The sequence below is a fragment of the Anolis carolinensis genome, unplaced genomic scaffold (genome assembly GCF_035594765.1).
Source record: "Anolis carolinensis isolate JA03-04 unplaced genomic scaffold, rAnoCar3.1.pri scaffold_27, whole genome shotgun sequence".
Taxonomy (NCBI): Eukaryota; Metazoa; Chordata; class Lepidosauria; order Squamata; family Dactyloidae; genus Anolis; species Anolis carolinensis.
In genome coordinates, this window is record NW_026943836.1 from 715001 (window position 1) to 742708 (window position 27708).

Below are 27708 nucleotides of genomic sequence, written 5' to 3' on the forward strand. Positions count from 1 at the left end.
TATCTAATTTGCACTGGATTATATGGCAGTGTAGACTCAAGGCCTTTCCACACAGCTATATAACCCATTTATAATGGACTTAATGTCAGGGGAAAACCTTGACCCTTGACCTTAACTACCACCAATTCCTCAATACTTTATTTCCCATAACACCAGACTTCGCCACAGCAACACGTGGCCGGGCACAGCTAGTATAATACATAATAGTGTATTATTATTATATCGTATTACATTATAATATTATTATAAATACTATATGTATATACAATATATTATATTATTAGTATTGCATAATATGAGTATTATATATTATTATATTGTTATATTGACACAGGAGACATGGCTCTGGGGGTTGGTGCTCATCTCCATTTCTAAGCTGAAGAGCCGGCGTTGTCCTTAGACACCTCCAAGGTTGTGTGGCCATGGGGCATGACTGTTAACTTCTCGCAGAAGCAGTACCTATTGATCTACTCACACTCGCACGTTTTCAAACTGCTAGGATGGCAGAAGCTGGGGCTAACAGTGGGAGCTCACCTCGCTCCTCCCGGATCCGAACCGCCGACCTTCCGGTCAGCACATTCAGCAGCTCGGCACATTCAGTAGGGGGCTCCTACTGCAAATAAATGAATAAACAAACCCAAACCGTCTTGACAGAGGCACAACCAGGTATAAATGTGGTAAACTTTTGGACTTCAACTCCCACCATTCCTAACAGCCTCAGGCCCCACCATTCCTAACAGCCTCAGGAAAGGAAAGGGCCTGAGGCTGTTAGGAATGATGGGAGTTGAAGTCCAAAACCCCTGGCGCGAGGTCCCAAGTTGGTGGAAGGAAGAAAGGGAGACAAGATGACCCACAGAACAAGAGGCTGGGATTTATTGTCAGGAATCATCTCCCGGGTCTTTGTGGCGGACGGATACCTGGCTCCCTCCTCACCTGCAAGAGGTCCAGAGGCCACTCCCTGCCCCACTTCTCCCCCCTGATCATGGGAAGCCGATGTCCAAGGGGAGTGGGCCAGGCGGGCGGTGCCTGACCGGCTAAGGCACTGAGAAAGGCACGAGGGTCCCCGGCGGCCAGGCTCCTCCTCCGTCCCCCCGGGGCTGCAACGTGCGGGGGTTCAAACCAGTTCACTTGTGGAACCTCTTGCTGGAGTCCTTGGCGTGGTCCAGCAGCAGCTGGCAAGGCGTGAAGGGGCTCCCGTAGACCTCCTCGTACTTCCGCATCCGGTCCACCAGCCGCCGGGCGCCGTAGAAGTCCGCGTAACGGAAGGGGCCTGCGCCAAAAGGCAAGTGGAGAGAGGAGAATGCTGAGTCCTGAGGTACCACCTCCATAGGTTTGTGTATCACCTGGCATAGAATCACAGGCTCCTACGGTTGGAAGGAACCACAAGGGACACCTAGCCCCACTCACAGGGAGACACAATCTGAGCACTCCCATCCAGCCTCTGGTTAAAAACCACCAGTTGAGGAGGAGACCCCACCATAATCCGAGGTAGCAGCATATTCCACAGTCAAACAGTTCTAACTATCTTTTCAGCCATATATCATCATCATCATCATTATCTCTGGAGACATCTGTCCTTCAAACCAAACATTATCATCATCTCTGGAGTCTCCTGTTCTTCCAACCAATCATCATCATCATCTCTGGAGACCCCTGTTCTTCCAACCAAACATCATCATCACCACCATCATCATCATCATCTCTGGAGACCCCTGTTCTTCCAACCATATATCATCATCATTATCATCATCTCTGGAGACATCTGTCCTTCAAACCAAACATTATCATCATCTCTGGAGACCCCTGTTCTTCCAACCAAACATCATCATCATCATCATCATCATCATCATCATCTCTGGAGACCCCTGTTCTTCCAACCAAACATCATCATCAACATCATCATCATCATCATCTCTGGAGACCCGTCCCTCCAAACAAACATCATCATCATCATCATCATCATCATCATCATCATCATCGCTGGAGACCCCTGTCCTTCTAAACATATATCATCATCATCATCATCTCTGGAGACTCCTGTTCTTCCAACCATATCATCATCATCATCATCATCATCTCTGGAGACCCCTGTCCTTCCAACCAAATATCATCATCATCATCATCATCTCTGGAGACATCTGTCCTTCAAACCAAACATTATCATTATCATCACCTCTGGAGACTCCTGTTCTTCCAACCATATATCATCATCATCATCATCAACATCATCTCTGGAGACCCCTGTTCTTCCAACCAAACATCATCATCATCATCATCTCTGGAGACCCGTCCCTCCAAACAAACATCATCATCATCATCATCATCATCATCATCATCGCTGGAGACCCCTGTCCTTCTAAACATATATCATCATCATCATCATCTCTGGAGACTCCTGTTCTTCCAACCATATCATCATCATCATCATCATCATCATCTCTGGAGACCCCTGTCCTTCCAACCAAACATCATCATCATCATCAACATCATCATCAACAACATCATCATCTCTGGAGACCCGTCCCTCCAAACAAACATCATCATCATCATCATCATCATCGCTGGAGACTCCTGTCCTTCTAAACATATATCATCATCATCATCATCATCTCTGGAAACTCCTGTACTTCCAAACATATATCATCATCATCATCTCTGGAGACCTCTATCCTTCAAACCAAACATCATCATCATCATCTCTGGAGACCCCTGTCCTTCCAACCAAATATCACCATCACTATCACCATCATCATCTCTGGAGATCCCTGTCCTTCAAACCAAACATCATCATCATTATCTCTGGAGAATCCTGTTCTTCCAACCATATATTATCATAATAATAATAATCATCATCATCATCATCATCATCTCTGGAGACCTCTATCCTTCCGAACTATTATTATTATTATTATTATTATTATTATTATTATTATTATTATTATTATTATGTTGTTGTTGTTAAAGGCTTTCAAAAGTTCTTTCTCCCACCCGGGACATTATTCCACAGGGATATACCCCACTTGCCTAGTTTCCAACAGACCTCACCACCTCTGAGGATGCCTGCCATCCTCTTCCAGGTGAGGTCTGGCCAAAGGGGAACAGGGTGGGATGATGACTTCCCTCAGTCCAGACACTAGACTCCTCTGGATGCAGTCTGGAATTGCATTGGCTTTTTTAGCTGCCGCATCACACGGTTTGCTCATGCTCAGCTTGTTGGCTATTAACTCCTAGATCCCAAGGACCGTTTTCAAGCCAAGTGTCACCCATCGTATGTTAGCATTTCAGTTTGATTGTCTAGACCAGGTGTGCACAACCTGCGGCCGTCCGGTTGTTTTGGCCTCTGTTTTGTCCAGAGTTCCTGGCCACTGGAGAAGCTGGCTAGGGCTTCTTGAAGGCCAAAACAGCAGGGGTGATGCAGGTTGCACAGGCCTGGTGCAGAATATTCTAATTCTGGAAGGAACCCCCCGAAGGGAGTGCACGTACCCCCCAGGCAGGGTGGGAAGCCCAGCCCGAAGACGGCCCCGATGTCCCCCTCCACGGGGTTGCTGAGGATGCCCTCCTGCAGGGTCAGGGCGGCCTCGTTCACAAAGCGGGAGACCAGGCGCATCTGGATGTCCTCCTCCGTGGAGCTGCAAGGAAAGAGAGAGACTGCAGAGCTCAGTGGGTCCATGGCAGACAAAGTTCCCAAACACCCCTCTTTGCACAGGCAAGGTATGGGGCAACTTGGGCCCTCCAGGTGTTTTGGATTTCAACTCCCACAATTCTCCTCATCCTCATCATCTGTCCAGTTTTATGCCAGAAACAGCTTTAGAAACAAATGAAAGTAAATAAAGATAATGCAATAAGTGAAACCAGAAGTACAATCCCAATGGTTTCCTTCCTCCTCTTGGCACATTTCTGTCAAGAGTATTTGCAGCACAGCAGTAGTTGGATGGAAGCAGTGGAGCGCAGAACGAAGAGACACTCAGATAATAAAATAAAATCCCAAGTCTTTGTACATAGACCATCTTGTGTTTGTGTAGATCAGGGGTCCCCAAACTAAGGCCCGGGGGCCAGATGCGGCCCTCCAAGGTCATTTACCTGGCCCCTGCCCTCAGTTTTATAATATAATATTTTTATATCAGTTTTAATAATATAATATATTGTATATACATATAATATTGATAATAATATTATGTTATACAATACCAATAATAATACCATATAATAATATTAATTATATGTTATATATTACGTATTATATAATAGTATAGTGGTATAGTTCAGTATAGTAATATATAATGCTAATATTGTGATATGCTAATAATATAATATATTGTATGTACATACAGCTGCTCTGAGTCCCCTTCTGGGTGAGAGGGGTGGGATATAAATGTAATAAATAAATGTAGTAAATGAATAAATAAATAATTTTAGACTTAGGCTCGCCCAAAGTCTGAAATGACTTGAAGGCACACAACAACAACAATCCTAATTCACTTGACTATCTCATTGGCCAGAAGCAGGTCCACACTTCCCATTGAAATCCTGATAGGTTTATGTTGGTTACAGTTGTTTTCATTTTTAAATATTGCATTTTTCTTTCATTGTTGTTGTTTTGCACTACAAATAAGACATGTGCAGTGTGCATAGGAATTTGTTTCTGTTTTTTCCAAATGATAATTTGGCCCCTCCACAGTCTGAAGGATTGTGGACCGGCCCTCGGCTTTAAAAGTTTGAGGACCCCTGGTGTAGATACTTTATTTATTTGCTACATTTATATGCCACCCTTCTCACCCCAAAGGGGACTAAGAGCAGCTTACAAATTAAATTTACATACAATATTATATTATTAGCATAGTACAATACTGGCAATAAATTACTATATTGTACTATATCAATATATTGTAATATTATTAGTGATATTACATGTAAAATATAATATACTAGCTGTGCCCGGCCACGCGTTGCTGTGGCAAAGTGGTGGTAGTATTGGTTAAAAATTGTTGCGTAATTTTTATTTGACATTATTTGCAATTTTTTATTAATTTTATTGTAAGTTATATTTTTATTTATTATATTTTATTATTTTCTTGTATTATTTTTAGTTATTTTCTGTTATTATAGTATTTTATTGTATTAATTTTTAGTGTTTTTTATTATTTTTTATTGTGTTGCTAGGAGACCAAGTTGGAGGAGCTTAGCCTTCTAACTGGCAGCAATTGGATAAAAGCAATTATTCCTCTCTCTCTAATTAGGACTTTATTTTTCTTTTCTTTTTGTTGTATCAACCTAGAGGCGTGGATGATGGATTGTGTTGTCAAATTTCGAGGTTGGAGGGCCTGTAGTTTTGTTGTTTTGTGGGTCGCCGTGATGCCATCACTCTTTTATATATATAGATAATTAATATTATATTGTATTATTAGTATATTGTATTACAATATAATATTATGACTATTATATATATATATACAATATGTTATAATATTTATATATTAAATTATACACACACACACATACATATCTATATATAATATTAGACTAGCATTTTATTGGGGGGAGGGGCCGTCAGCTTTACAAATATTCTGGGATTTTGTATAGTAGTATGACCTTAATTACCCCAAAGACTCAGCCTGTGGATTGCAATGAACTAGGCTGAGTCTTTTTCTCTTAACACACACGGTAGTAATCCCATAGGAACTTAGCCAGGTCTTCTTCTGAATGAATACAGACTATGTTATCATCAACACCTACCAGCTGTTAGGAATCGCAGGAGTTGAAGTCCAAAGCACCTGGATGATCTAATTTGGCCCATGCCTGGCATAGACCCGTCTTGCCCAGTGAGCTAAGGAAGGCCAGCCCCAGAGTCTCCCCCAATTCCCCCTGGGACCCACTTCTTTGGGACTTACACCTCCGGCTTGGCCTCCACCCGGAACTTCTCCAGGATCTCATCCATGCCGCTGTTGAGGCTGCGCTCCTTGGACCCGGACTGGTAGATGTAGAAGCCCTTCCCTGCTTTGCGGCCTGCGGAGGAATGGAGACAGTGAACGGCAAAGGCAAATGGAGAGCCGTGCTGGTAGATCCCTCAGGGTCTCTTTGGGAGTGAAAGGAAAGGGAGCCCCAGGGAGGGACAGCACAAGGGAGCCGGCCCTGTGGGTTCTGCCCAACCAAGGGGGGGGGGTCTAGATTTATTTTTTTATTTATTACAAGCAATTATATCCTGTTGGATATAAATTGCAGAGGTCCAAAAAGCTTCAAGTAGAAGAGATTGTGTGATAGAGTTTGTTATCATATGTTTAGAGTGTTAAAAATAAAACATTGATTGACATTTCAGAGGGGAATTGTTGGATTTTTGGTTGTGTGTATATGAAATGTAAATCAAGTGTTTCTGCTGTTTCGCAAGTGTGTGTTTCAGCAATGAAACAGTTAACAGCAGGCCAGTTTGACTGACAGCCTGCTGTGACCTATGAGACATGATTTCCGGCCTTGGAGGTCGGAATTTCCTTCGGACTAAGGAATGTGCCTTCTTATCTCTCTTGTTGTACTGTGAGAAAAGAGCCGAGCCGAAGAATGCCGGCTTCGAGCGATGGACTTTGCTGCAATTATAAATATCTCTGTAAATATTAAATAGATAGCCTCCTTAGTGACAGGTGGGAAGGATGTCAAGATCAGCCAGGGGTCAGGGTGCGTGATGGGTGGGTTTCTTCAAACACCATCGATCAATCATGCTCTGGACCAGCACCCTGATGAATTGGTGAATTTCTGCCCTCACCAATTCCTCCAAAGTCAGACTCAAAGACATCTGCAGTCTGAAGTTCAAACACTTATTTAATATTTATAAAGATATATTTACATAACAGCAAAGTCCATCACTAGAAGCTGGCATTTTCCCTTTGCCTTTTGGCTCCTCTCACAGTTCAACAAGAGATAAGAAAGCACATTCCTTAGTCCGAAGGAAGTTCCGACCTCCAAGGCCGGAAATCATGTCTCATAGGTCACAGCAGGCTGTCAGTCAAACTGGCCTGCTGTTAACAGTTTCATTGCTGAAACACACACTTGCAAAACAGCAGAAACACTTGATTTACATTTCATATACACACAAGCAAAATCCAACATTTCCCCTCTGAAATGTTAATCCATGTTTTAAATTTTACACTCTAAACATATGATAACAAAGAAGAGGAGCCGGGGGAAAAAAGGTTTTTCAACAACGTAACAAAGGCCCAGGTGTTTATGGCTACAGCTAATGGCAGAGTTCCAGAAAAGAATAATGAAAGTAAAATTTTCGTGACTATACAATTTAAATATACCTCTTCATAAAGGAGTGACAGAGCTGCACATCATCTGCGTACAGGTGACACCATACTCCGAAACTCCTGAGAATAGATTGTATTATATTGTATTGTGGCATTGTGGGCTGTAGGGTGGTGGTGGGAGTGTGGATTGTGTTGTTTTGTGGCATGTGCTGGGGAAGGCATTTAATTTCGTTGTACAATGTACTATAAAGTTATTCTATAAGAATTTAGATTGTGGTGTTCTTGGTGGAAAAAAATTTAAAGTGAGGGAAAAAAAGAAAAGGTGCCTGAGGTGACGACAGAAAGGAAAAGAAGGGAGGAAGGAAGGCAGGCTCCATCTCTGGGTCCTCTTCCCTCTGGCCCCGATCCCTTTCTCGGCAACTTACCCAGGAATCCCTTGTCGACCATGGCCTTCATCAGCTCTACGTTCCCGCCCTTGAAGCGCTCCCCGAAGGCCTTGCCCAGGTCCTCCGCCACGTGCGTGGCCACGTCCACCCCCACCTCGTCAATCAGGGTGGCCGCCCCGACAGGGAAGCCGAAGCCGGTGGAGATGGCGTCCACCTTCTTGGGATCCGTGCCTTCCTGTGGAAAAGGGAGGAGGAGAGAAGGCTGTTAGGAATTGTGGGAATTGGAATCCAAAACTCCCATGCCTGGTGTATACCCGCTAAGCCCCAAGGACTTCAGCTTTCCCTCCTGGGGGTCCGACGTGAATTGGAGGTGTGCCTCCTTTGAGAGGGATGTAGGCTTGTCTTGTACATCAGGACTTCTAAGGCTTGAGACGGAAGCCATGGAGGTCCAAGAAAATGGACACAACAGCAGCCGCAGTGACGGAAGGGCTGTGCTGAACTTACTCTGGTTACATCCTGTTTGGACTACTGCAACACCCTCTACGTGGGGTTGCCTTTGAAGACGGCCCGGAAGCTCTAACTACCCTGTTTCCCTGAAAATAAGACATTCCCGAAAAATAAGACCTAGTAGAGGTTTTGCTGAATTGCTAAATATAAGGCCTCCCCCGAAAGTAAGACCTAGCAAAGTTTTTGTTTGGAAGCATGCCCAACAAACAGAACACCAGAACATGCAGCATCGGGAAATGTACGTACCATAGATTGTTGTACATGGAAATAATGGTAGTAACAAGAAATTCTTGATAGGATTCACATTTTGTCTGGTTATGCTGGTTTGTGATGACAACTACTGTACAGTATATAATAAATGTTCATTTTTTTGTTCAACAATAAATGTGAATTCTTCTTCATGGAAAAATAAGACATCCCCTGAAAATAAGACCTAGCACATCTTTGGGAGCAAAAATTAATATAGGACACTGTCTTATTTTCAGGGAAACACGGTAGTACAATGGGCGGCAGCCAGATTAATAACCGGGGCAGCTTACAGGGAGCGCACCACCCCCTTGTTAAGCCAGCTCCACTGGCTGCCAATATGCTACCGAGCCCAAGTCAAAGTGCTGGTTTTGACCTATAAAGCCCTAAACGGTTCCGGCCCAATCTACTTGTCCGAACGTATCTCCTCCTATGAGCCAGGAAGATCCCTAAGGTCATCTGGAGAGGCCCTGCTCTCAGTCCCACCTGCCTCATAAGCGCGGCTGGTGGGAACGAGGGACAGGGCCTTCCTTCTCGGTGGTGGCTCCCCGGCTGTGGAACTCCCTCCCAAGAGAGATGCGTCAAATTCCAACCCTGTTGGGCTTCAGAAAAGCCTTTAAAACATGGCTGTGTGCCCAGGCTTTTAATCAATAAATGGTGAAAATGACACGGACTGAACTATAGACAAAGCAAGTAATTGTATGTCAGTCCGATAGGGAATTTCTACCATCCTTCAATAACCTAGGATGCATCTACTCTGTATAATGAACACAGCCCGGGGCTGTGGCGCAGACGGGAGAGCAATGAGTCACTGACCAGGAGGTCATAAGTTCGAGGCCCGCTCGGAGCTATGTTTGTTTGTCTTTGTCCTGTGTTAAAAAGGCATTGAATGTTTGCCTAATATGTGTAATGTGATCCGCCCTGAGTCCCCTTCGGGGTGAGAAAGAAGGGCGGAATATAAATGATGTAAATAAATAAATAAATAAATAAATAAATAAACACAGTTTGACACCACTTTGTTGTCATGACTGTCAAAAAGTATGTGTGTTTCAGCAAAACATAAACCCTAGAATTCCATCACACTGAGCCATAACAATTAAAGTTGTGTCCAGCTGCATTAAATCAATGGTATAGATTCACCTCTATTTTGCCCGAAGACTCAAAGGTGCTGCATTGAAGTTTACAAGTAGTCAGCCTCAATTTTAGCTTTTGTGGATTAATATGTTCTCCAGTGCAATTCTGTGCTACACATCCAACATAAGTTGACCATAGATTCACCATGGAGGAGCTTGAGATTCTTAAGAGAGATGTGCTTTCGGAGAGTAACTATTACACATTTCTTTTGTTACTCCCCCCAACATCTATCCTCTAGATTGTTTTTCCCCGTGGTTTTATTATAATCCTATTCTCTCCCCAAGTTTTAACTGAGTGTTCATGCGGCCCGCCCTGTTATATTGCTTTTTTGATTTTGTGTTGCACTGTACATGATTATTTATTGTATTGTTTAATTGTATTATGATATGTTGTTTTTATATTTTGCTATATTGTACTGTCCTGGGCATGGCCCCATGTAAGCCGCCCCGAGTCCCCGTTGGGGAGATGGTGGCGGGGTATAAATAAAGTTTTATTATTATTATTAAGAACGGATCTGATTTTATGTTTGAAATGTATATTTTTAATTCATAATGTATTTTAATAGTTTTAACCAGGGGTCCCCAAACTAAGGCCCGGGGGCCGGATGCGGCCCTCCAAGCTCATTTACCTGGCCCCCGCCCTCAGTTTTATAATATAATATTTTATATCAGTTTTAATAATATAATATATTGTATACACATATAATATTGATAATAATATTATGTTATACAATATAATACTAATAGTAATACCATATAATGATATTAATTATATGTTATATATTACATCTATATATATAAAAGAGTGATGGCATCACGGCAGTGGACAAAACAACAAAAGTAAACACCCCACAACCTCGAAAATTGACAGCACAACCCCTCATCCATGCCTCTAGGTTGATACAACAAAAAGAAAAGAAAAATAAAGTCCTAATTAGAAGGAGAGGAATAATTGTTTTTATCCAATTGCTGCCAGTTAGAAGGCTAAGCTCCGCTCACTTGGTTTCCTAGCAACCCACTGAGCCCAGGGGACCCTTTACCTTAACTATCACCAATTCCTCAATACTTTATTTCCCATACCACCATACTTCGCCACAGCAACGCGTGGCCGGGCACAGCTAGTATTATATAATAGTATAGTGGTATAGTAATATATAATGCTAATATTGTGTTATGCTAATAATATAATATATTGTATGTACATACAGCTGCTCTGAGTCCCCTTCGGGATGAGAAGGGTGGGATATAAATGTAGTAAATAAATGCAGTAAATAAATAATTAATTTTAGACTTAGACTCGGCCAAGGTCTGAAATGACTTGAAGGAACACAACAACAACAATCCTAATTAACTTGACTATCTCAAAGGCCAGTAGCAGGCCCACACTTTCCATTGAAATCCTGATAGGTTGATGTTGGTTAAAATTGTTTTCATTTTTAAATATTGTATTGTGTTGTTGTTGTTGTTGTTGCACTACAAATAAGACATGTGCAGTATGCATAGGAATTTGTTTTGTTTTTTTCAAATGATAATTTGGCCCCTCAACAGTCTGAAGGATTGTGGACTGGCCCTCTGCTTCAAAAGTTTGGGGACCCCTGGTTTTAACTGTTTTATGTGCTGTTTTATATTGGTTTGTATGGGCATCTAATTGTTGCCACTGTTGTAAGCTGCCCTGAGTCCCTTCGGGTGAGAAGGGTGGGATATAAATGTGAGAAATAAGTAAATAAATAAATACTTAAGTGTCCACCTTGAATAATGCAGGCGGGAAGGGGCAGGCCAACCTCCTTCATAAAGCACAAACCCCTCTTCAGCTCCACCCCACTGAATCGCAAGCCAATTAGTTCAGACTCAGCTTCTGCAAAATTTGCCAACAACACCAACCTGGAGAACACGGACAATTTCAGCCAACATGGGGGCGAGGCACCTGGTGGTGTAGAAACCAGGACCATCCTGCAAAAAGGGAAAGGGAAGGAAGGTAAAGGCAGTTTTGCAGAAGGAAAGGAAAGAAATCACCAGCAGTTGCAAGGAGTCACCTGCCAACCCTCCTTCCACCTTGCACCCCAATCGTTATTTCTTTTATTTAACTAATTTATTTCAGGGGGAAAAAAACATAGTACAATAGCAGAAATAATACAAAGGAAGGATAATATTCATAACATCTATCACTCAAACTAAGCAGCTATCTCGCTAGTCACTAGTGCAATGATGGGCAACCTTTTGGGCTTGGTGTGTCAAAATTCACCAAAAAACTTGGCATGTCTTGGGTGGTGTGTCACTTCGAGAAAAAACCCATAATTTCACAATATATATAGTTTAAATAACAAAAACATATAATTGTAATATATAACTGTATTTAGTAAATAAAAAACTATTTACTACCATTATTTCCATGTACAACAATCTATGGTACCTCTTGCAGTTTCCACGCTGATTTCTCTCTATTGTAGTTTCAATGTAGTCATGAATAATGAATAATATAATAATAATATAATACACTACAATAATAATATAATGATAATAGAATGATATAATAATAATAATTATATCTATCTATATCCATATATATAAAAATGTAATGTGCATAATTCCCATGGAGTAAACAACAAAACCACTGGACCAAATCACACCAAATTTGGCCAGAAAAGACATACTCATCCAATCAATCTGCATTGATTCTGCGGCAGTGTGTCAGCAAAAATGGCTAGACGTGTCAATGTTGACACACGTGTCATAGGTTGGCCATCACTGCACTAGCGCATACTCTACAGCAAAAGGAAAGGCACTAGGCAAACACCTATTACTAACAGGCACATGCTAACCTACAAACGCACCACTACCATGCGTTTCCAGGTACAATTTTATAACCTATAAAGCCTTATACGGCTCAGATCCAGGCTTTACGGCACATTGTAGCTCTTGGTACAAACCTGCCTGGCCCTGAGATCCTCAGAAAAGGCCCCCATGGCAATATCTGTAAACGCAGAAATGCTGGCTCACTACAAATACCCAGGTTCCAATGAACGCTCTCAGGTACATCCTGCTCTAGAGCTCCCGCTCTAAAATCTCATCTCCATCAGATGGACCTTGACTGGACCAGGTTTTGTGGTGGCGATGGTGGACCCATTTGTGCATGGCATGAGGCTAGACTGTGTGCTTGTGCCCCACACCTGGCCAACCTTACAGACCCAGGGGGTTTGCTTCCGCCTCCTCAACCCGGCCATGCAGCCACCCAGAGCAAATCTGGATTCTCGTCCTTGTTGCTCCACCACGGCAGCGACTCCGCCTTCAAAAGCATCCACAACCACGACTAGCACGGACACCGGTGAGGCCTCACCTTAACCACAATGATGACTTTCCCTTGCTTGAGGCCCACGGCAACAGCGGAAGCCGCTGTGTCCTGGGAGGTCTTGTCGGTCGTGATGATCTCCAGCAGCTGCATCTTGTCCACGGGAGAGAAGTAGTGCATCCCGATCACCTGGGACACCAAAGGAGGAAGGGGAGCGGGGTCAGGGCAGGGTCTGGCAACTGGGCAGCGCACGGCAAGGCACCCTCTCTCTATCTCTGTGACACATAAAACAATGGAGCAGACCACGTCTCTTCCACAGTGGCATGGAATGCCCCAACAGTGAGTCCTGATGTACGAGCATGTGATTGCAACCTGTGTATGTCTGCCCTTGAGCCTTCCCCAGCTGGCATCCCCACATGTCTCAGGATTGCAACTGCCATCATTCTATACTGGCTGGAGGGATAGTGGGTGTTATACCCCAGCCACCTTTGGGCTCTGAACCTGATTCCGAAATGAACTTTGACCAGGATGAAGCTTATTCTGACTTTTTACCTAGTTCGCAGAGCTCCTTTCAATTACAGACCCCAGCTGTGGATAGCTCCAATGCGTCCTTAATTGGGAGAGATACTGAAAACATGACTCCCGTGGAAGAACCAGATGTCCCGAGTTCCCCAGGGAATGTATCCTTTAACAGAAGGGAGTTTCTGCATTGCTAGAGATCAGAAAAACAAGGGCTTCGAAGGAGTCAACGTTTGGCATCTTGAGGGGATACTGGATAGGAGATTTCCTTGGAAACCTTTGGGGAGTTGGTTTCCCTCCGCTGTGATTAGATCTAAGTTCCATAAAAGTGTCCTACACTGTGAACAATATGCGGTGTCAATGTAGCAATTTCCTGAGAACACTTCACCGACTCCAGTTCCCTGATTTCACCAAGTCAAGTCTCCTGTTCCTGGTGACCAAGCCGAGCCGCGACTCCTGATTTAATCCGGAGTAAATTCACATCCTTGCCTTGTTCCTGAATCCAGATTGCTTTCAGCTTCGTCCTCTGCCTGCCTTGATATCAAAGACTTCCTAGTGGCTTTGGACCTTGTTATGCACTCTTGCTTTCTTGTTGTTTCCCCGCTCAAGAACTTCCCAAAAGTTTTGAGTGTGTTTCGGTTTCTGGACTTTGGACAATAATATTGGACATATCTCTTCAACTCCTTGGATTAACTCATACCTCATCATAAAGGACTATTGTTCACTCATCTTTTCCACTTTTTCATTCCTGAATTTATAATTGTTTTAATAAAGATATTATATGATTATTGGTCTCTGTTTGGTTTCTAGTGCTCACGCTGCCTTGGGGTGCAACAGTGGGAGATGTGGTCCAGGCCAACAAACGACAGGGGAATGGTAGCTCTGGGAGCTTCTGCCAGACTGGGTTCAGCACCAGAAGCTGCAGTAGCCGGGTCAGATTCTGAGTGCTCAGAAGATGAGGAAGGGGATGCTGGGACAGATTCGGGGGGCCCAGAGGATAGAAGTGGCCTGGAGAGAGTTGTTTTGGAATCTACTGGCAGTTCCCATGAGACTGGAGAAAATGGTATCAGTTCTTATGAGAACCTGCCAGAAGTGCCAGCTAAGAGAAAAATGGGGGAGATGAATGTTTGTCCAGATTAAGGCAGAGCATACAACAGAGACAGACTCGCTTTTCCCAGCAGCTTAGAGATAAGGAGAGGAAAAGCAGGTGTATGAGGAATGATGTCATGGGAGGGATTGAGGCCTTTTAAGTGGGTTTGTGCTGGTACAATCCTTTGTGGAAACAACACTGTATTCAGGTGAACAGTTCAGGGTTCCCAGCCCTACCTCTCTGGATTCATTTATCCAAGTTTCTATGTTTGTTTCTGTTTCTAGTTTCATGTGTGGCATAGGTTGCCTGCCTTGGATTCATGCAATCATGTTTATGGATATACCTATGGATTGTCTCTTGAGACTGTATTTGAAAGGATTTTGGAATCTTGGCTATCTGGAAAATAACTTTTTGAGCTTTGATTCTCCTTTTCTAATTTGCTTATTTTTATATACAGTGTTCCCTCACTACTTCGCGGTTCACTTTTCACGGATTCGTTTTTTTCAATAAACTCTAAAAGACTATTATAAATCATAAAAATCTACAATTTACAGCCTAAGGAAGGGAGGAAGGAGAAGCCAAAGGGAGAGAAAAGGAGCCCAAGCAGCAATGGGAGGAGAAGGAGGCGATTGATCAACACACGATTGGCTGATCAAGACTTAAAATAGTGTATAATTACAAAAACAATGTATAAATATTAAAATAAATATAGTGTCCCTACTTTGCGGATTTTCACTTATTGCAGGTGGTCCTGGAACCTAACACCTGTGATAAGTGAGGGAACACTGTACTCTTCTTTTAATACACTTTTACTTACAGGATTACCCTAGACAGAGTGTGGTTTGTGGTGAAAAGGTGTTTCAGGGCTCTAGTGCAGGGGTCCCCAAACTTTTTAAACAGGGGGCCAGTTCACGATCCTTCGGACCGTTGAAGGGCCGGACTATAGTTGGCCACCGAGCAATAATAAATAAATAAATAATAACAATAACAATAAAAAGAGGGTTGGAAGACACCCTTTGGGTAATTGAGTCCAATCCCCTTCTGCTTTGTGCATCGAAAGCACAAGCAAAGCACCCCTGACAGATGACCACCCAGCGTCAATGTTAAGAAGAAGAAGAAGAAGAAGAAGAAGAAGAAGAAGAAGAAGAAGAGGAGGAGGAGGAGGAGGAAGAAGAAAGAGGGTTGGAAGAGACCCCTTGGGCCATTTAGTCCAACCCACTTCTGCCTCTGTGCGCCAAAAGCACAAGCAAAGCATCCCTGATAGATGGCCATCCAGCCTCAATGTGAAGAAGAAGAAGAAGAAGAAGAAGAAGAAGAAGAAAGAGGGTTGGAAGAGACCCCTTGGGCCATTTAGTCCAACCCCCTTCTGCCTCTGTGCACCAAAAGCACAAGCAAAGCATCCCTGATAGATGGCCATCCAGCCTCAATGTGAAGAAGAAGAAGAAGAAGAAGAAGAAGAAGAAGAAAGAGGGTTGGAAGAGACCCCTTGGGCCATTTAGTCCAACCCCCTTCTGCCTCTGTGCACCAAAAGCACAAGCAAAGCATCCCTGATAGATGGCCACCCAGCCTCAATAGTAATAATAATAATAATAATAATAATAATAATAATAATAATAATAATAATGTTTGTAAGAGAAAAAGAGACCCCTTGGGTCATTTAGCCCAACCCCCTTCTGCCCTTGTGCCGTGGGGCCGGATAAATGGCTTTGATGGGCCGCATCCGGCCCCCGGGCCTTAGTTTGGGGACCCCTGCTCTAGTGCAACAGAAGCTGGCTTGCACCAATGTGGAAAGGGCTTCCTCTACCTGCCTCCCACTCTGGTTACGGCAGAGGAAATATCCCAGGCCTTGAGCTGGGGGAACCCAATGCCTCCTTGTCGCAAGCGGCAGAATTGGGCACTGAAACTCCCTGGCACATTCCAATATTGTGGATCCTTACAAATGGACTATGGATTCCTATGTTTCTCAAACTCAGCTTCTCCAAATGTTTTAAACTTCAGCTCCCACAATTCCTAACAATTGGCAAATTGGCTGGGATTTCTGAGACCTGAAGTCCCAAACACCTGGAGGAACAGGATTTAAGAAACACTCCCCGAGGAGCCTGGAGTGAGACAAAGGGATAGCGAATCCCTGGGGAAGCTTCACAGAGCAGAAGCAGGCCATGGACGTTTAGTTGAGAAGGAATCCCCATCTCCCCAAACCTATAGCTAACAGAACGTCAGAAGCGGATTACTACATGACTCTTTGCAATTTGCATGCAATCAATACACCATCTCCTAGATACTGTTATTATTCTCTAATCTCAGTTGGTCTTGGCTCACTTGGTACGATTGGCTTGCTGGCATTATTGACTATTTAATACTTTAATAACTATTTTAAAGATTGTTATGTGTGTTTTATATAGTAAGGTAAAGGTTTCCCCTGACTTTAAGTCCAGTCGTGACCGACTCTGGGGGTTGGTGCTCATCTCCATTTCTAAGCCGAAGAGCCGGCGTTATCCGTAGACACCTCCAAGGTCATGTGGCCTTAGGCATGACTGCATGGAGCACCTTATTACTACTACTACTACTACTACTACTACTACTACTATTAGAAACACAAGATGAGTCCACAGCAGACACTCTGCTGGCTGTTGTATTGGATCATACGCTGGACACTTATTATTATTATTATTATTATTATTATTATTATTATTATTATTTTATTGCATAACACAGAAAACAAGATAGATATGGATTATTATTATTATTATTATTATTATTATTATTATTATTATTATTGACACGATGACATAGTCTCACAGCAAACAAGATAGACATGCTGGGTTTCGTATCACAAAATCACAAGTCGAGCACTTCCCAAGTGTCTAGGACTGTGTGATGTATTTTCGGATGATGCTGCAGATCCCAGTAGGGTGGCCTTTTGCAGTTGGCAGATCGTAATTTTGTCCATGTCTATTGTTTCCAAATGCCGGCTGAGATCTTTTGGCATGGCACCCAATGTGCCGATCACCACTGGGACCACCTGCACTGGTTTCTGCCAGAGTCTTTGAAGTTCAATCTTGAGGTCCTGAGAGCGGCTGAGTTTTCCCTGTTGTTTTTCGTCAATGCGACTGTCACCTGGGATGGCAACATCCATGATCCAAACCTTTTTCTTCTCCACAACTGTGATGTCTGGTGTGTTGTGTTCCAGAACTTTGTCAGTCTGGATTCGGAAGTCCCACAGTATCTTTTGGCACGGCACCCAGTGTATTATTATTATTATTATTATTATTATTATTATTATTATTATTATTATTATTATTATTATAAAAAACACAAGATGAGTCCACAGCAGACACTCTACTGGCTGTTGTATTGGATCACATGCCAGACACTTATTATTATTATTTGCCCCACCTCCATCCATTCCTAACCTTGGGCTGGCAAACGACGGCATAAACACAAAACAACCCCTTTGCCCAGTTCAGTTCTGATGAGGGCACAAACTGCAAGGCCGGAGTGTGGCTGGCGAGGCTGGGAGACCCAGGGAGAGTCCTTGCTCCACAGGGCCAGGTTGTGGTCAAAGGGGGAGAAATGGCTCTCCCTCAGGGCTACCCCTTCTTTGGCCTTTCCAGAACGGACAGCAGAAAGCAACCAATGAATGGCCTGCTGGGACGGGACTCACCTTCTCCGGTCTTTGGCTGGCGGCCGCTATCTGATGGATGGGGAGGGCGGAGGTGTTGCTGGCGAAGATGCAGTGAGGAGGCACCACCTGCGGAGAGGAAGCAGCCCTTAGATGTGGGAAGGAAATCCAAACTTGCAGGATCCACTGGGGTGGGAGGGACACCAAGCCCAGCCTGAATGCAGGCCTCTCAGGGAGCTTTCGCTGCGAGAACGGACCCCCCAGGAGGACCCCCACTCACCGCCTCCACCTCCTTCAGGACTTTGTGCTTGATGCTGAGGTCCTCAAAGACGGCCTCGATGACCATGTCGGCCCTCCCAAAGTCCTTGTAGTCCAGCTGCCCCGTCAGGTTGCTGAGGATGGTGTCCCGCTCAAAGGAGGTCAGGCTCTTCTTCTTCACCTTGTCGTTCAAGCTGGGAAGGAGAAACACGCATGTTCATGTCTGTGGGGTTGAGATTCAGGCGTGGGGCAGCTTAGCACAAAAGAAGGCCCACCAACATCTCAACCTCTGCTTGATGTTTCACCCTCAAATTATGTTGCTGAAGTCTACTTTCCCCCTTAGTTGTGCACAATACTTTGCTGTATTAGGATCTTTTTGAAGGTATTATTATTATTGGTCTTTGTTCTCATGGACCCCAGCCCTCCCAGTTCTGTGCCAGAGGCCCCCAAAATACCAAATTGAGGAGGCGAAAGGGAAGTGAGCAAGACAAGCCTACATCCATAACTCAGAAAACCTTCTGCTAAAACCCCTCCTTGTAAATCTCAGGCTGGATCGACACTGCTCTATATCCCAGGATCTGATCCAAGATGATCTGCTTTGAACCAGATTATAGAGTCTACTGCCATATAATCTGGGATAAGGAGATAATCTGGGATCAGAGCCTGGGATATAGGGCAGCATAGAGCCAGCCTCAAAGAGGGAGAGCAGTCAATGAAGATGTCCTTGAGAAGAGGAATTTTGCACATGCTCAATTGTCTGAAACCCCAAAACAGACCCTCCCAAGGGCTAAAAGAGGACCTGACAATTGGCAAGATGAAGATCAGACCCTTTGCAATTCATTTTCATTTCATCTAAATGCACTGGGCTCAATCACCTCTCAACCTTCAGGGCTGTGAAGGTGATTGGCAGGATGAAGATTTATAAAATCAATGCGTCTGCCATTTATTTTTATTTCACTTAAATGCACTGGAATCGATCACTTCTCAACCTTCAGGGCCGTCAAGGTGATGCACAATGGAGAAAAGAATTGGAAACATTAAATGTATGACAATAATAATAATAATAATAATAATAATAATAATAATAATAATAATATGTATGACAAGAGCCCTCAAAAGTATAATGCTTCTTCTGAAATAGTTCCAAAGCCTCCCAGAATGTAAAACCATTTGAAATGTCAAATGTATGACCCAAAGGCCTGCCAAGTCTAAGCTGGACTGTAAGGTGGGCCTAATAATAATAACAACAACAACTACTACTACTACTACTACTACTTTATTTTTGTATGCCACCACTATCTCCCCGAAGGGACTCGGAGCAGCTTACATAGGACAAACCCAATCAGTCACATTTACATCATAAAATATGCAATAAAGACACAAGTATCAAACTAAAAACAGATTAAACAAACCATGGTTAAAATAGCATAACTATAAAAACATTAAAAATATTAACAATCATCCGTGAACCTTTAGGAGGTCCAATCCTAGGACATAATGGGCGACTAACAAATTAAATTTAGAGCTGACTAGCTGTGCCCGGCCACGCGCTGCTGTGGCAAAGTGGTGGTGGTATTGGTTAAAAATTGTTGTGTAATTTTTATTTGATGTTATTTGCATTTTTTTATTAATTTTATTGTAAGTTATATTTTTATTTATTATATTTTATTATTTTCTTGTATTATTTTTAGTTATTTTCTGTTATTATAGTATTTTATTGTATTAATTTTTTAGTGGTTTTTTTTTTGGGTTGCTAGGAGACCAAGCTGGAGGAGCTTAGCCTTCTAACTGGCAGCAATAGGATAAAAGCAATTATTCCTCTCTCTCTAATTAGGACTTTATTTTTCTTTTCTTTTTGTTGTATCAACCTAGAGGCGTGGATGATGGGTTGTGTTTTCAAATTTCGAGGTTGGGGGGCCTGTAGTTTTGTTGTTTTGTGGGTCGCCATGATGCCAGCACTCTTTTATATATATAGATTAAATTTAGAGCCTACCCCTTGTAGACCTGCTGCTGCCCGCGGCTCAAGCCCTCCAGGGCCGTGTCCTTCAAGATAGTGGTCAGTCCCTTGTCCACAGAGACCTGGGCAATGCCCGCCCCCATCAGGCCGGCCCCCAGGATGGCCAGCGTCCTAAGAAGGGAGGGAGGGAGAGAGAGATGGACAGAACAGAGACAAACACAACAGAGAAAGAAACAGTCAGGTTAGCTCTCGTTTTGTACACAAATACAGGAAGCAATGAGCAAAAAAATAAGGAAACGTGACACACCTTTCAGACTAAATCCGTTTACTAAATTTTATCCTGGCCTTGTGGGGAAGGAAAACCCACTTCCTCAGATACATCAATGGAGTTAAACATTCAGGTGTAAATAAACGATAAAAGCCCAAGCCGGGGGCTACTTGATTCTACACAAATCCACACAAAGGCTCTATTTTACATTGTTTAAACTGCTTCAACTGATTTTAAGCCTCCTTCTTTGAACATGAACTATTTGAAAAATATTAGCCAATCTAAATGATTTAGTCTTACTAGCTGAATGTTTACAATGTGTTACAATGTATATAACCTTAACTTCCTTCTTGTTTACAAGTTCCACTCAGTGCACTTTGCCCAGCTCATTTTATGTTTTTATTGCTGTGTTTCTCAAGTGTTTTATAATGATTTTGATTTTTAATGCCTTTTACATTTATTTGTGTGTTTTTGTATTTGATACTATTGTATGTTGGTTTTATATCTGTAAGCCACCCCGAGTCCCTCTGGGGAGATGGTGGCAGGGTACAAAAATAAAATTATTATTATTATTATTATTATTATTATTATTATTATTATTATTATTATTATTAGTGTAGGCTTGTTTTATGTTAGGGTGATTAAGACAGGCATGGGCAAACTTTGGCACTCCTCCAGATGTTTTGGACTTCAACTCCCACAATTCCTAACATCCAGCAGGACATTGCCTGGATGTTTTGATGTTTTTACCATCCTTGTGGGAGGCTTCTCTCATGGAGCTGGAGCTGACAGAGGGAACTCATCCGCGCTCTCCCCAGATAATAAGCAACCTTCAGGTCAGTAACCCAACCTTCAGGTTAGCAGTCCTGCCGGCACAAGGGTTGAACCCATTGCGTAACTGGGGGCTCGGTTGTTTTGATTATACTGTTTATACGATTTAATTTTGTTCTTTGAATTCTCTGTTTTATGCTGGGCTTGTAAGCCACGCCGAGCCCCTTCGGGGAGGTGGAGGCGGGTTATAAGAATAATGTTATTATATTATTATTATTGAATTAAATATAAACAATATTTTAAAAATTCACAGTTAAAATCCATTAAAACATATTCAAACTTAAAAATCAAATATAATAATAACTGTTATTGTTGTTGTTAATAATAATAACAATAATAGTTGTTGTTATTATTATTATTACTATTATTATTATATCAGTATCTCTCCAAATCCCCCTTTTCTATTATTATTATTATTATTATTATTATTATTATTATTATTATTACTCCACTGTATCTCTCTCAAAGGAGACTCAAAGTGACTTAACCTAAAAAGCATTAGCACATAATTTAAAATATACAAATATGCATACATTCAAATAAGATTTAATAATAATAATAATAATAATAATAATAATAATAATAATAATAATAATAATAAAAACTTTATTTATACCCCGCCACCATCTCCCTGCAGGGACTCGGGTTGGCTTACATGGGGCAGCAGCCCAAACAACATAAGGACAAAATATAAGCAACATAATACAAATCACAATATAAAAAAGATAAAACAGTAATACAATATATCAATTAAAACAACAATACAGGATAAAAAATTGTATTTAAAACACACAAATGGTAAGACCGTAATAAATACAGGATAGATTATTAAAAACCCTCTGGGCTCATTAATTAATTAAATATAATTTTTTAAAAATCCCAGTTAAAAACCATTCAAAGTTGAAACCAAAACCCTGGGCTTACTTGACGGGTTGCTTTGGCTGCCCGAACTTGTTCTTCTTGCACTGGACCTGTCCGTGGTAGAGCCCGATCAGGGCCCGGCTCTCTGGGGTCATCCCGAGTTCCCCAAATCTCTGTAATGAGACAGAGACACAGAGAGAGGAGGGAGGCATGGCCACAGGGTCTGGACACGGGAGCATGGTGCTGTGCGCATGATGCGACTCTGAAGGAGAAAAGGGTGGGCGCCAGAGAGAGGTGAACCAGGGGACACAATCACACACATAGCGGGGGGTGCAATGGTTCTGACGACGACATCAGGCTCTCCAAACAGTACAGACCCATCTCCTTGATGCTAAACCTGCCAGCGCTTCCCCCTACGATAGCCGCTCTTCTCTTGAGAATTTTGGGAGGCACAAGCCGGCGGCAAGCACTCATCCGGTCTCCTGGTCCAGGTTTACTCTCAAGGAGAGAGAAAGAGGGCCTCGTGTCTTTGCCGACCCGTCAAACTGGTCCCAAGAGAGACCCTCCTCAACAGAGAGATGGGCTTTGGCTTTGCAGAGCCCAGGATGTTTGAACAGAGAGGTAAGGAAGGAAAGAACTGCAGGAGTATCTGATGAAGGAAACCAACAGAAGCCAAAACCTATACAGCAGGAATGGGCTAACTTGGGCCCTCCAGGTGTTTTGGACTTCAACTCCCACAATTCCTAACTGCGGTTGAAGTCCAAAACACCTGGAGAGCTGAAGTTTTCCTGCATCTGCTGTAAAGGAAGAGGGGAGTTGTTTTTACACTCCTAAGCCCTTGCCCCGCTGTGAAAGGGCAATGAACTTGTGATGTCTCAGGTACCTTTGGCCCCTGATCCAGCAGCCATTGCGGATCAAAATGAAGAGAATTTGGGTTTTTTCCCCACCGTAGCAAGATTCAATCCCTTTCCAGATGTCTCCTGTTGACATTGCTGAGCCAGAGCCAATTAGGAATGCCCTTGAAATGTTGCCGGCTCTTCCCGGTTCTCCGGAGAGTTTGGAGTTTGATAGAAGGACTACTTTCCAAACAGATCGCTCTCGAAGACAAAGTTTAAGGAGAAGTGTGAGATTAGCGGAGTGAGGAGATTGTGGCTAAGCCAGTTCTCCTGGGAAGAATTGAGGAGGCAGGCATCTGGCGCCTCGTTTTTAGCAGTTCGTTCTCTTGGGAACTTTTGGGGAGTCACGCACCTGCTTTGGGGAAGCTTTTGGACTTCAATAAAAGTTCTGCGCAGAGGATCTCTGTTGTGGTGTCAACTGGACTTCTAACAGAAGAATACATCGTCTCTTGTCGTCACCACGAACAGCCTTGCCTTGCCTTGAAACCTTGTTCTGGACTATTATTTCAAGTACTTTTTTGAGGAACTTTGCTCCTTTCCCCACTCAAACTTCCAATAAGTTTGAGTGTGTTTCGGTTATTGGATTTTGGACTTTGGACTCTAATATTGGACATAAAACTTTCATTCTTTGGACTAATTCTGATCTTTTCTAAAAGGTCAACTCTTTGACTATCTAATTTGCTTATTTTTGTTTGAAACTTTTATTGCTTTAATAAAGATATTAGATTGTATATTGGCCTTCGTGTTGGTTCCCAGTGTTTGCGCTGCCTAGACATAAGAGTGGAGAGATGTTCTGGACCCAATTCTAGATCAAGGGGACAAATGAGGGCAGGAACGGATGAATGCAGGCAAAGGACAGACTAACGCTCAGCAAAGGAGGCATTGCGGGAAAGGGCACACGAAACATTACCTGTCCTCAGGTGAGTAGCTGAGCATGCCTATCTGTCCAGCCCAGTGCCATGGTCAAATGTGGCCAAGCCAAAGGATGCACAAAAGGAAGAAAAACACACACCAAGCTTGGAGGCATGCAGGAAGGCAGGCAGGCCAGAGGCAGACTATGGGACATGCCCCAAACCGGACCCAGAAGTATTCCCAGCCTCCCTTCCTCCTCATCTGCCCTCTTCCTGTGAAGCCAGAGAGTCAAAGGCCCTTCCGTTACCTGGGACTCCGCAAGGTACCCGGCTTCGTTCCCCTGCTCCAGGCCCGTCTTCGCAACCTGCGCAAAGAAGGGAATAAGGTCAGGAATCTTCCCCCAAAGCTTCTCTCTCCAGGCAGACTTTGCCAAGAAGGAGCTACAACAGATGGAGACAAGGTCCTGGGAAAGGCACGCTCTCGCAGGTGAGGCAGTCATGAAGAAATTGGGCCAAGAAAACCCCCAAACAGGCGGGGAGTTAGTTTCAATAGATGTATGGATATCAATTTGGAGATTGTATTATCTTTACAAACTGTATGATACTTATACAGTATTGCTAGAATAAACGAATGCGCACCCTAATTTTGGGAAGGTAATTCAGTCAACAAAGGTAAACATTAGAATTGAGAAAATACGGTTCATAGATTTTTTAAAAGCCATGCTAATAAAAACAATTTTGAAAATAAAAAATGGCAGAGTTCGAATAAAATACGAGGGGCATTCAATAAAGATTTCCCCTGACCCACTTCCTGTGAGCTGAGAGGAATGAAACTTGGCCTAGTTTCCAAGCCAGAGGAGCATGCTTCCATTTGGGCTGTTAATGTGGGATTTGTGTATTGGTAGTGTTTAAATGAAATGTGTGTCTTGCCTGTATTGCATACTGATTGCATCATCCAGAGTGTAACATAGTCTGGAAAGAGTTAATTACTAAGAAGCTGTGATGACCTTGATGTGTGGCTGGAACCAGGGAGTGTCCAGACACAAGTGTGTGTGCATTGCTGATTGCATATGTACATTGTGATCTGCCCTTCGGGGTGAGAAGAACGGAATATAAATACTTTACATAAATAAATACAGTAGAGTCTCACTTATCCAAGCTAAACGGGCTGGCAGAAGCTTGGATAAGCGAATATCTTGGATAATAAGGAAGGATTAAGGAAAAGCCTATTAAACATCAAATTAGATTATGATTTTACAAATTAAGAGCCAAAACATCATGTTATACAACAAATTTGACAGAAAAAGTAGTTCAATATGCGGTAATGTTATGTTGTAATTGCTGTATTTACGACTTTAGCACCAAAATATCACGATGTATTGAAAACATTGACTACAAAAATGGCTTGGATTATCCAGAGGCTTGGATTAGTGAGGCTTGGATAAGTGAGACTCTACTGTAAATAAATAAATAAATACATATGTGCAGTTTCAGTGTCCTGTGATAAATAGAAGTGGGTCAGGGGAGATCTTTAATGAAAGCCCCTCGCAAATGCTAGTCTGAAAACCCATCACTTCCAGATCCCACAGATAATAATAATGATTAATCTTATTTTTTTATTTCTTACCCGCCTCTCCTCTTGGCTCGAGGTGGGTTGCAGAACAACTGAAGCACACAAATATTGCAAAAATATCTCAAATAGACATACTAAAATGTATTTTAATACAGATGGAAGACCCTCGGGAAGCAGGCCCTTACCGCAATGATGTTCAGAGGTGCCGGGTAGAGGCCTTTGGTCTGCTTCTGGACCCGTCCCTCCACCGTTTTGTAGATTTGTTGGCGCACGAAGGGGATGGCCATGACGTAGTCCGTCACCCCTGCAAGGGAAGGAAGAGTGGCTTCAAGGGGAGGGAATCCGGAGAGGGTCCCGAGGGGCAGGCAAGCACAACGCTTGACCCACGAAGCAAAGGAGGGCCAGGGGATGCATCCGCCACCCCCACTCACTCTGGACCAGGCCCTTGTCCTTCTTGTGGGAGACGGTCTTGTTGGCCAGGCCCCGGGCGAAAAACACGGCCACCTCCTCCAGGTACTCCATCGTCCGCTCCTCGGGGCTCTTGATGCCCGGACCTGCAAGTGCAAAGCGGGTCAAGGCACCCATAAGCCATACCTGTGATGACTCATGGGCCATGTAGTCCCGTTCCTAGTACTATTGTGGCAGATGAAGAGGAAAACTTGGGTTTCCCACTGTTTCAGCCAGAATTGGAGCCCTTGCACCTGCAAGATGTTTGCCCACAAGAAGTCAGCCAAACAAGCCTTGAGCAGAATCTCCCCCGTTTTCTCGCCGGGATTATTATAATCAAGATAGAGGCGCTAGGGAGGCGAATCGCAGAAGCGCCAGAATTGCTGCCAGACAATTAGCTGATTAAGCCTGTTTCCCTTGGGAAATCTTAAGGAGTTATGCATCTGGACACAGTATGGGTTTCACTTCTTGTTCCCCAGGGAAAGTGTTCCTTGGGGGGAAAACAAGATCCTATATAGGTGTTTACCCGCAAGGAGATCCTTGCGGAGTCAATTCGTCAGCTTCGGGAGTGAGATCGTGTGTGGACTACGCTACTCCTGTTCCTTGTTTCCAGGACCTTGTTCTTGTTCCAACCCTGCCTTGTTCCCCGGACCTTGCCACGGACCTCGCCACGGACCCTGTTCTCGTCTCCTGCTTCTTGTTGCCTCAAATCAAGCCTTGTTTGCCAAGAATCTAGTTTGCTCTCCAGCCTTGTTGTCAAGCTCTATTGGACTAAAGGACCTTGTCATTTCCCCACACTTTGCTCGGCAAAGTGTGTGTTTCGGTTATTGGATTATAACTTTGGACTCTAATATCTCATATTGGACATTAATTTCCTGGACTATATTTGACCTTTCCTGAAAGGTCTACTTCTGAACTTTATTCTTCACCTGTTTTTATTGACTTTATATATTCCTTTAATAAAGATATTAGATAGATTCTGGTCTCTGCGCATGGTTATTGGTGCTCTGCAGCCTGGGTCTTGACAATACCCCGTTTCCCCGAAAATAAGACAGTGTTTTATATTAATTTTTTCTCCCAAAGATGCGCTAGGTCTTATTTTCAAGGGATGTCTTATTTTTCCACAAAGAAGAATTCACATTTATGGTTTGAATTTTTAAAAAAATGAAAATTTATTATCTACTGTACAGTAGTTGTCATCACACAACAGCATAACCAAACTGTGAATCCTTTCAAGAATTTCTATATTATATTGCTATACTCTTTTTAAATTACTGTTTTAAATTTCTGTTCGTATGTAAATTTATGTTGTTGTTGGGCTTGTCCCTGTGGAAACTGCCCTGAGTCCCTTCTGGGAGATGGAGGTGGGATACAAAAATAAAATATTATATTATTATGATTTCTTGCTACTACCTTTACTTCCATGTACAACAATCTATGGTATGTACATTTACCGATCCTGCATGCTTCCAAACAAAAACTTTACTAGGTCTTACTTTCAGGGGATGTCTTATATTTAGCAATTCAGCAAAACCTCTACTAGGTCTTATTTTCAGGGGATGTCTTATTTTCAGGGAATCAGGGTAGAAAACATGTGAGATTTTAATTTGTCACCACTACTTCACTACAGCTCACGCAAACAGTGGCAAAACAATGCACTATTGGAGGCTTTCATGGCCAGAATCACTGGAGTGTTGAGCAGTTCCCAGGAAGTATGGCCATGTTCTAGCAGCATTTTCTCC

The 27708-nt window shown here is 43.0% G+C and overlaps 1 protein-coding gene across 1 annotated transcript in view; it reads right to left on the minus strand.

Moving 5' to 3' along the window:
- Window positions 1–846: 846 nt before the first annotated feature.
- The window catches only part of hadha (hydroxyacyl-CoA dehydrogenase trifunctional multienzyme complex subunit alpha), a 47874-nt gene continuing 21012 nt past the window's right edge, over window positions 847–27708 (minus strand). Inside the window, exons 8-20 of the mRNA XM_062966677.1 lie at window positions 25951–26073; window positions 25705–25823; window positions 24255–24311; window positions 22263–22372; window positions 20276–20410; window positions 18305–18476; window positions 18067–18153; window positions 12842–12982; window positions 11389–11457; window positions 7661–7856; window positions 5889–6003; window positions 3484–3629; window positions 847–1270 (exon numbers count right to left, since the gene is read on the minus strand). Of these exons, the coding sequence (XP_062822747.1) occupies window positions 1125–1270; window positions 3484–3629; window positions 5889–6003; window positions 7661–7856; window positions 11389–11457; window positions 12842–12982; window positions 18067–18153; window positions 18305–18476; window positions 20276–20410; window positions 22263–22372; window positions 24255–24311; window positions 25705–25823; window positions 25951–26073 (1616 nt within the window). The 3' untranslated portion in view covers window positions 847–1124. The remainder of the gene's footprint in view (window positions 1271–3483; window positions 3630–5888; window positions 6004–7660; window positions 7857–11388; window positions 11458–12841; window positions 12983–18066; window positions 18154–18304; window positions 18477–20275; window positions 20411–22262; window positions 22373–24254; window positions 24312–25704; window positions 25824–25950; window positions 26074–27708) is intronic.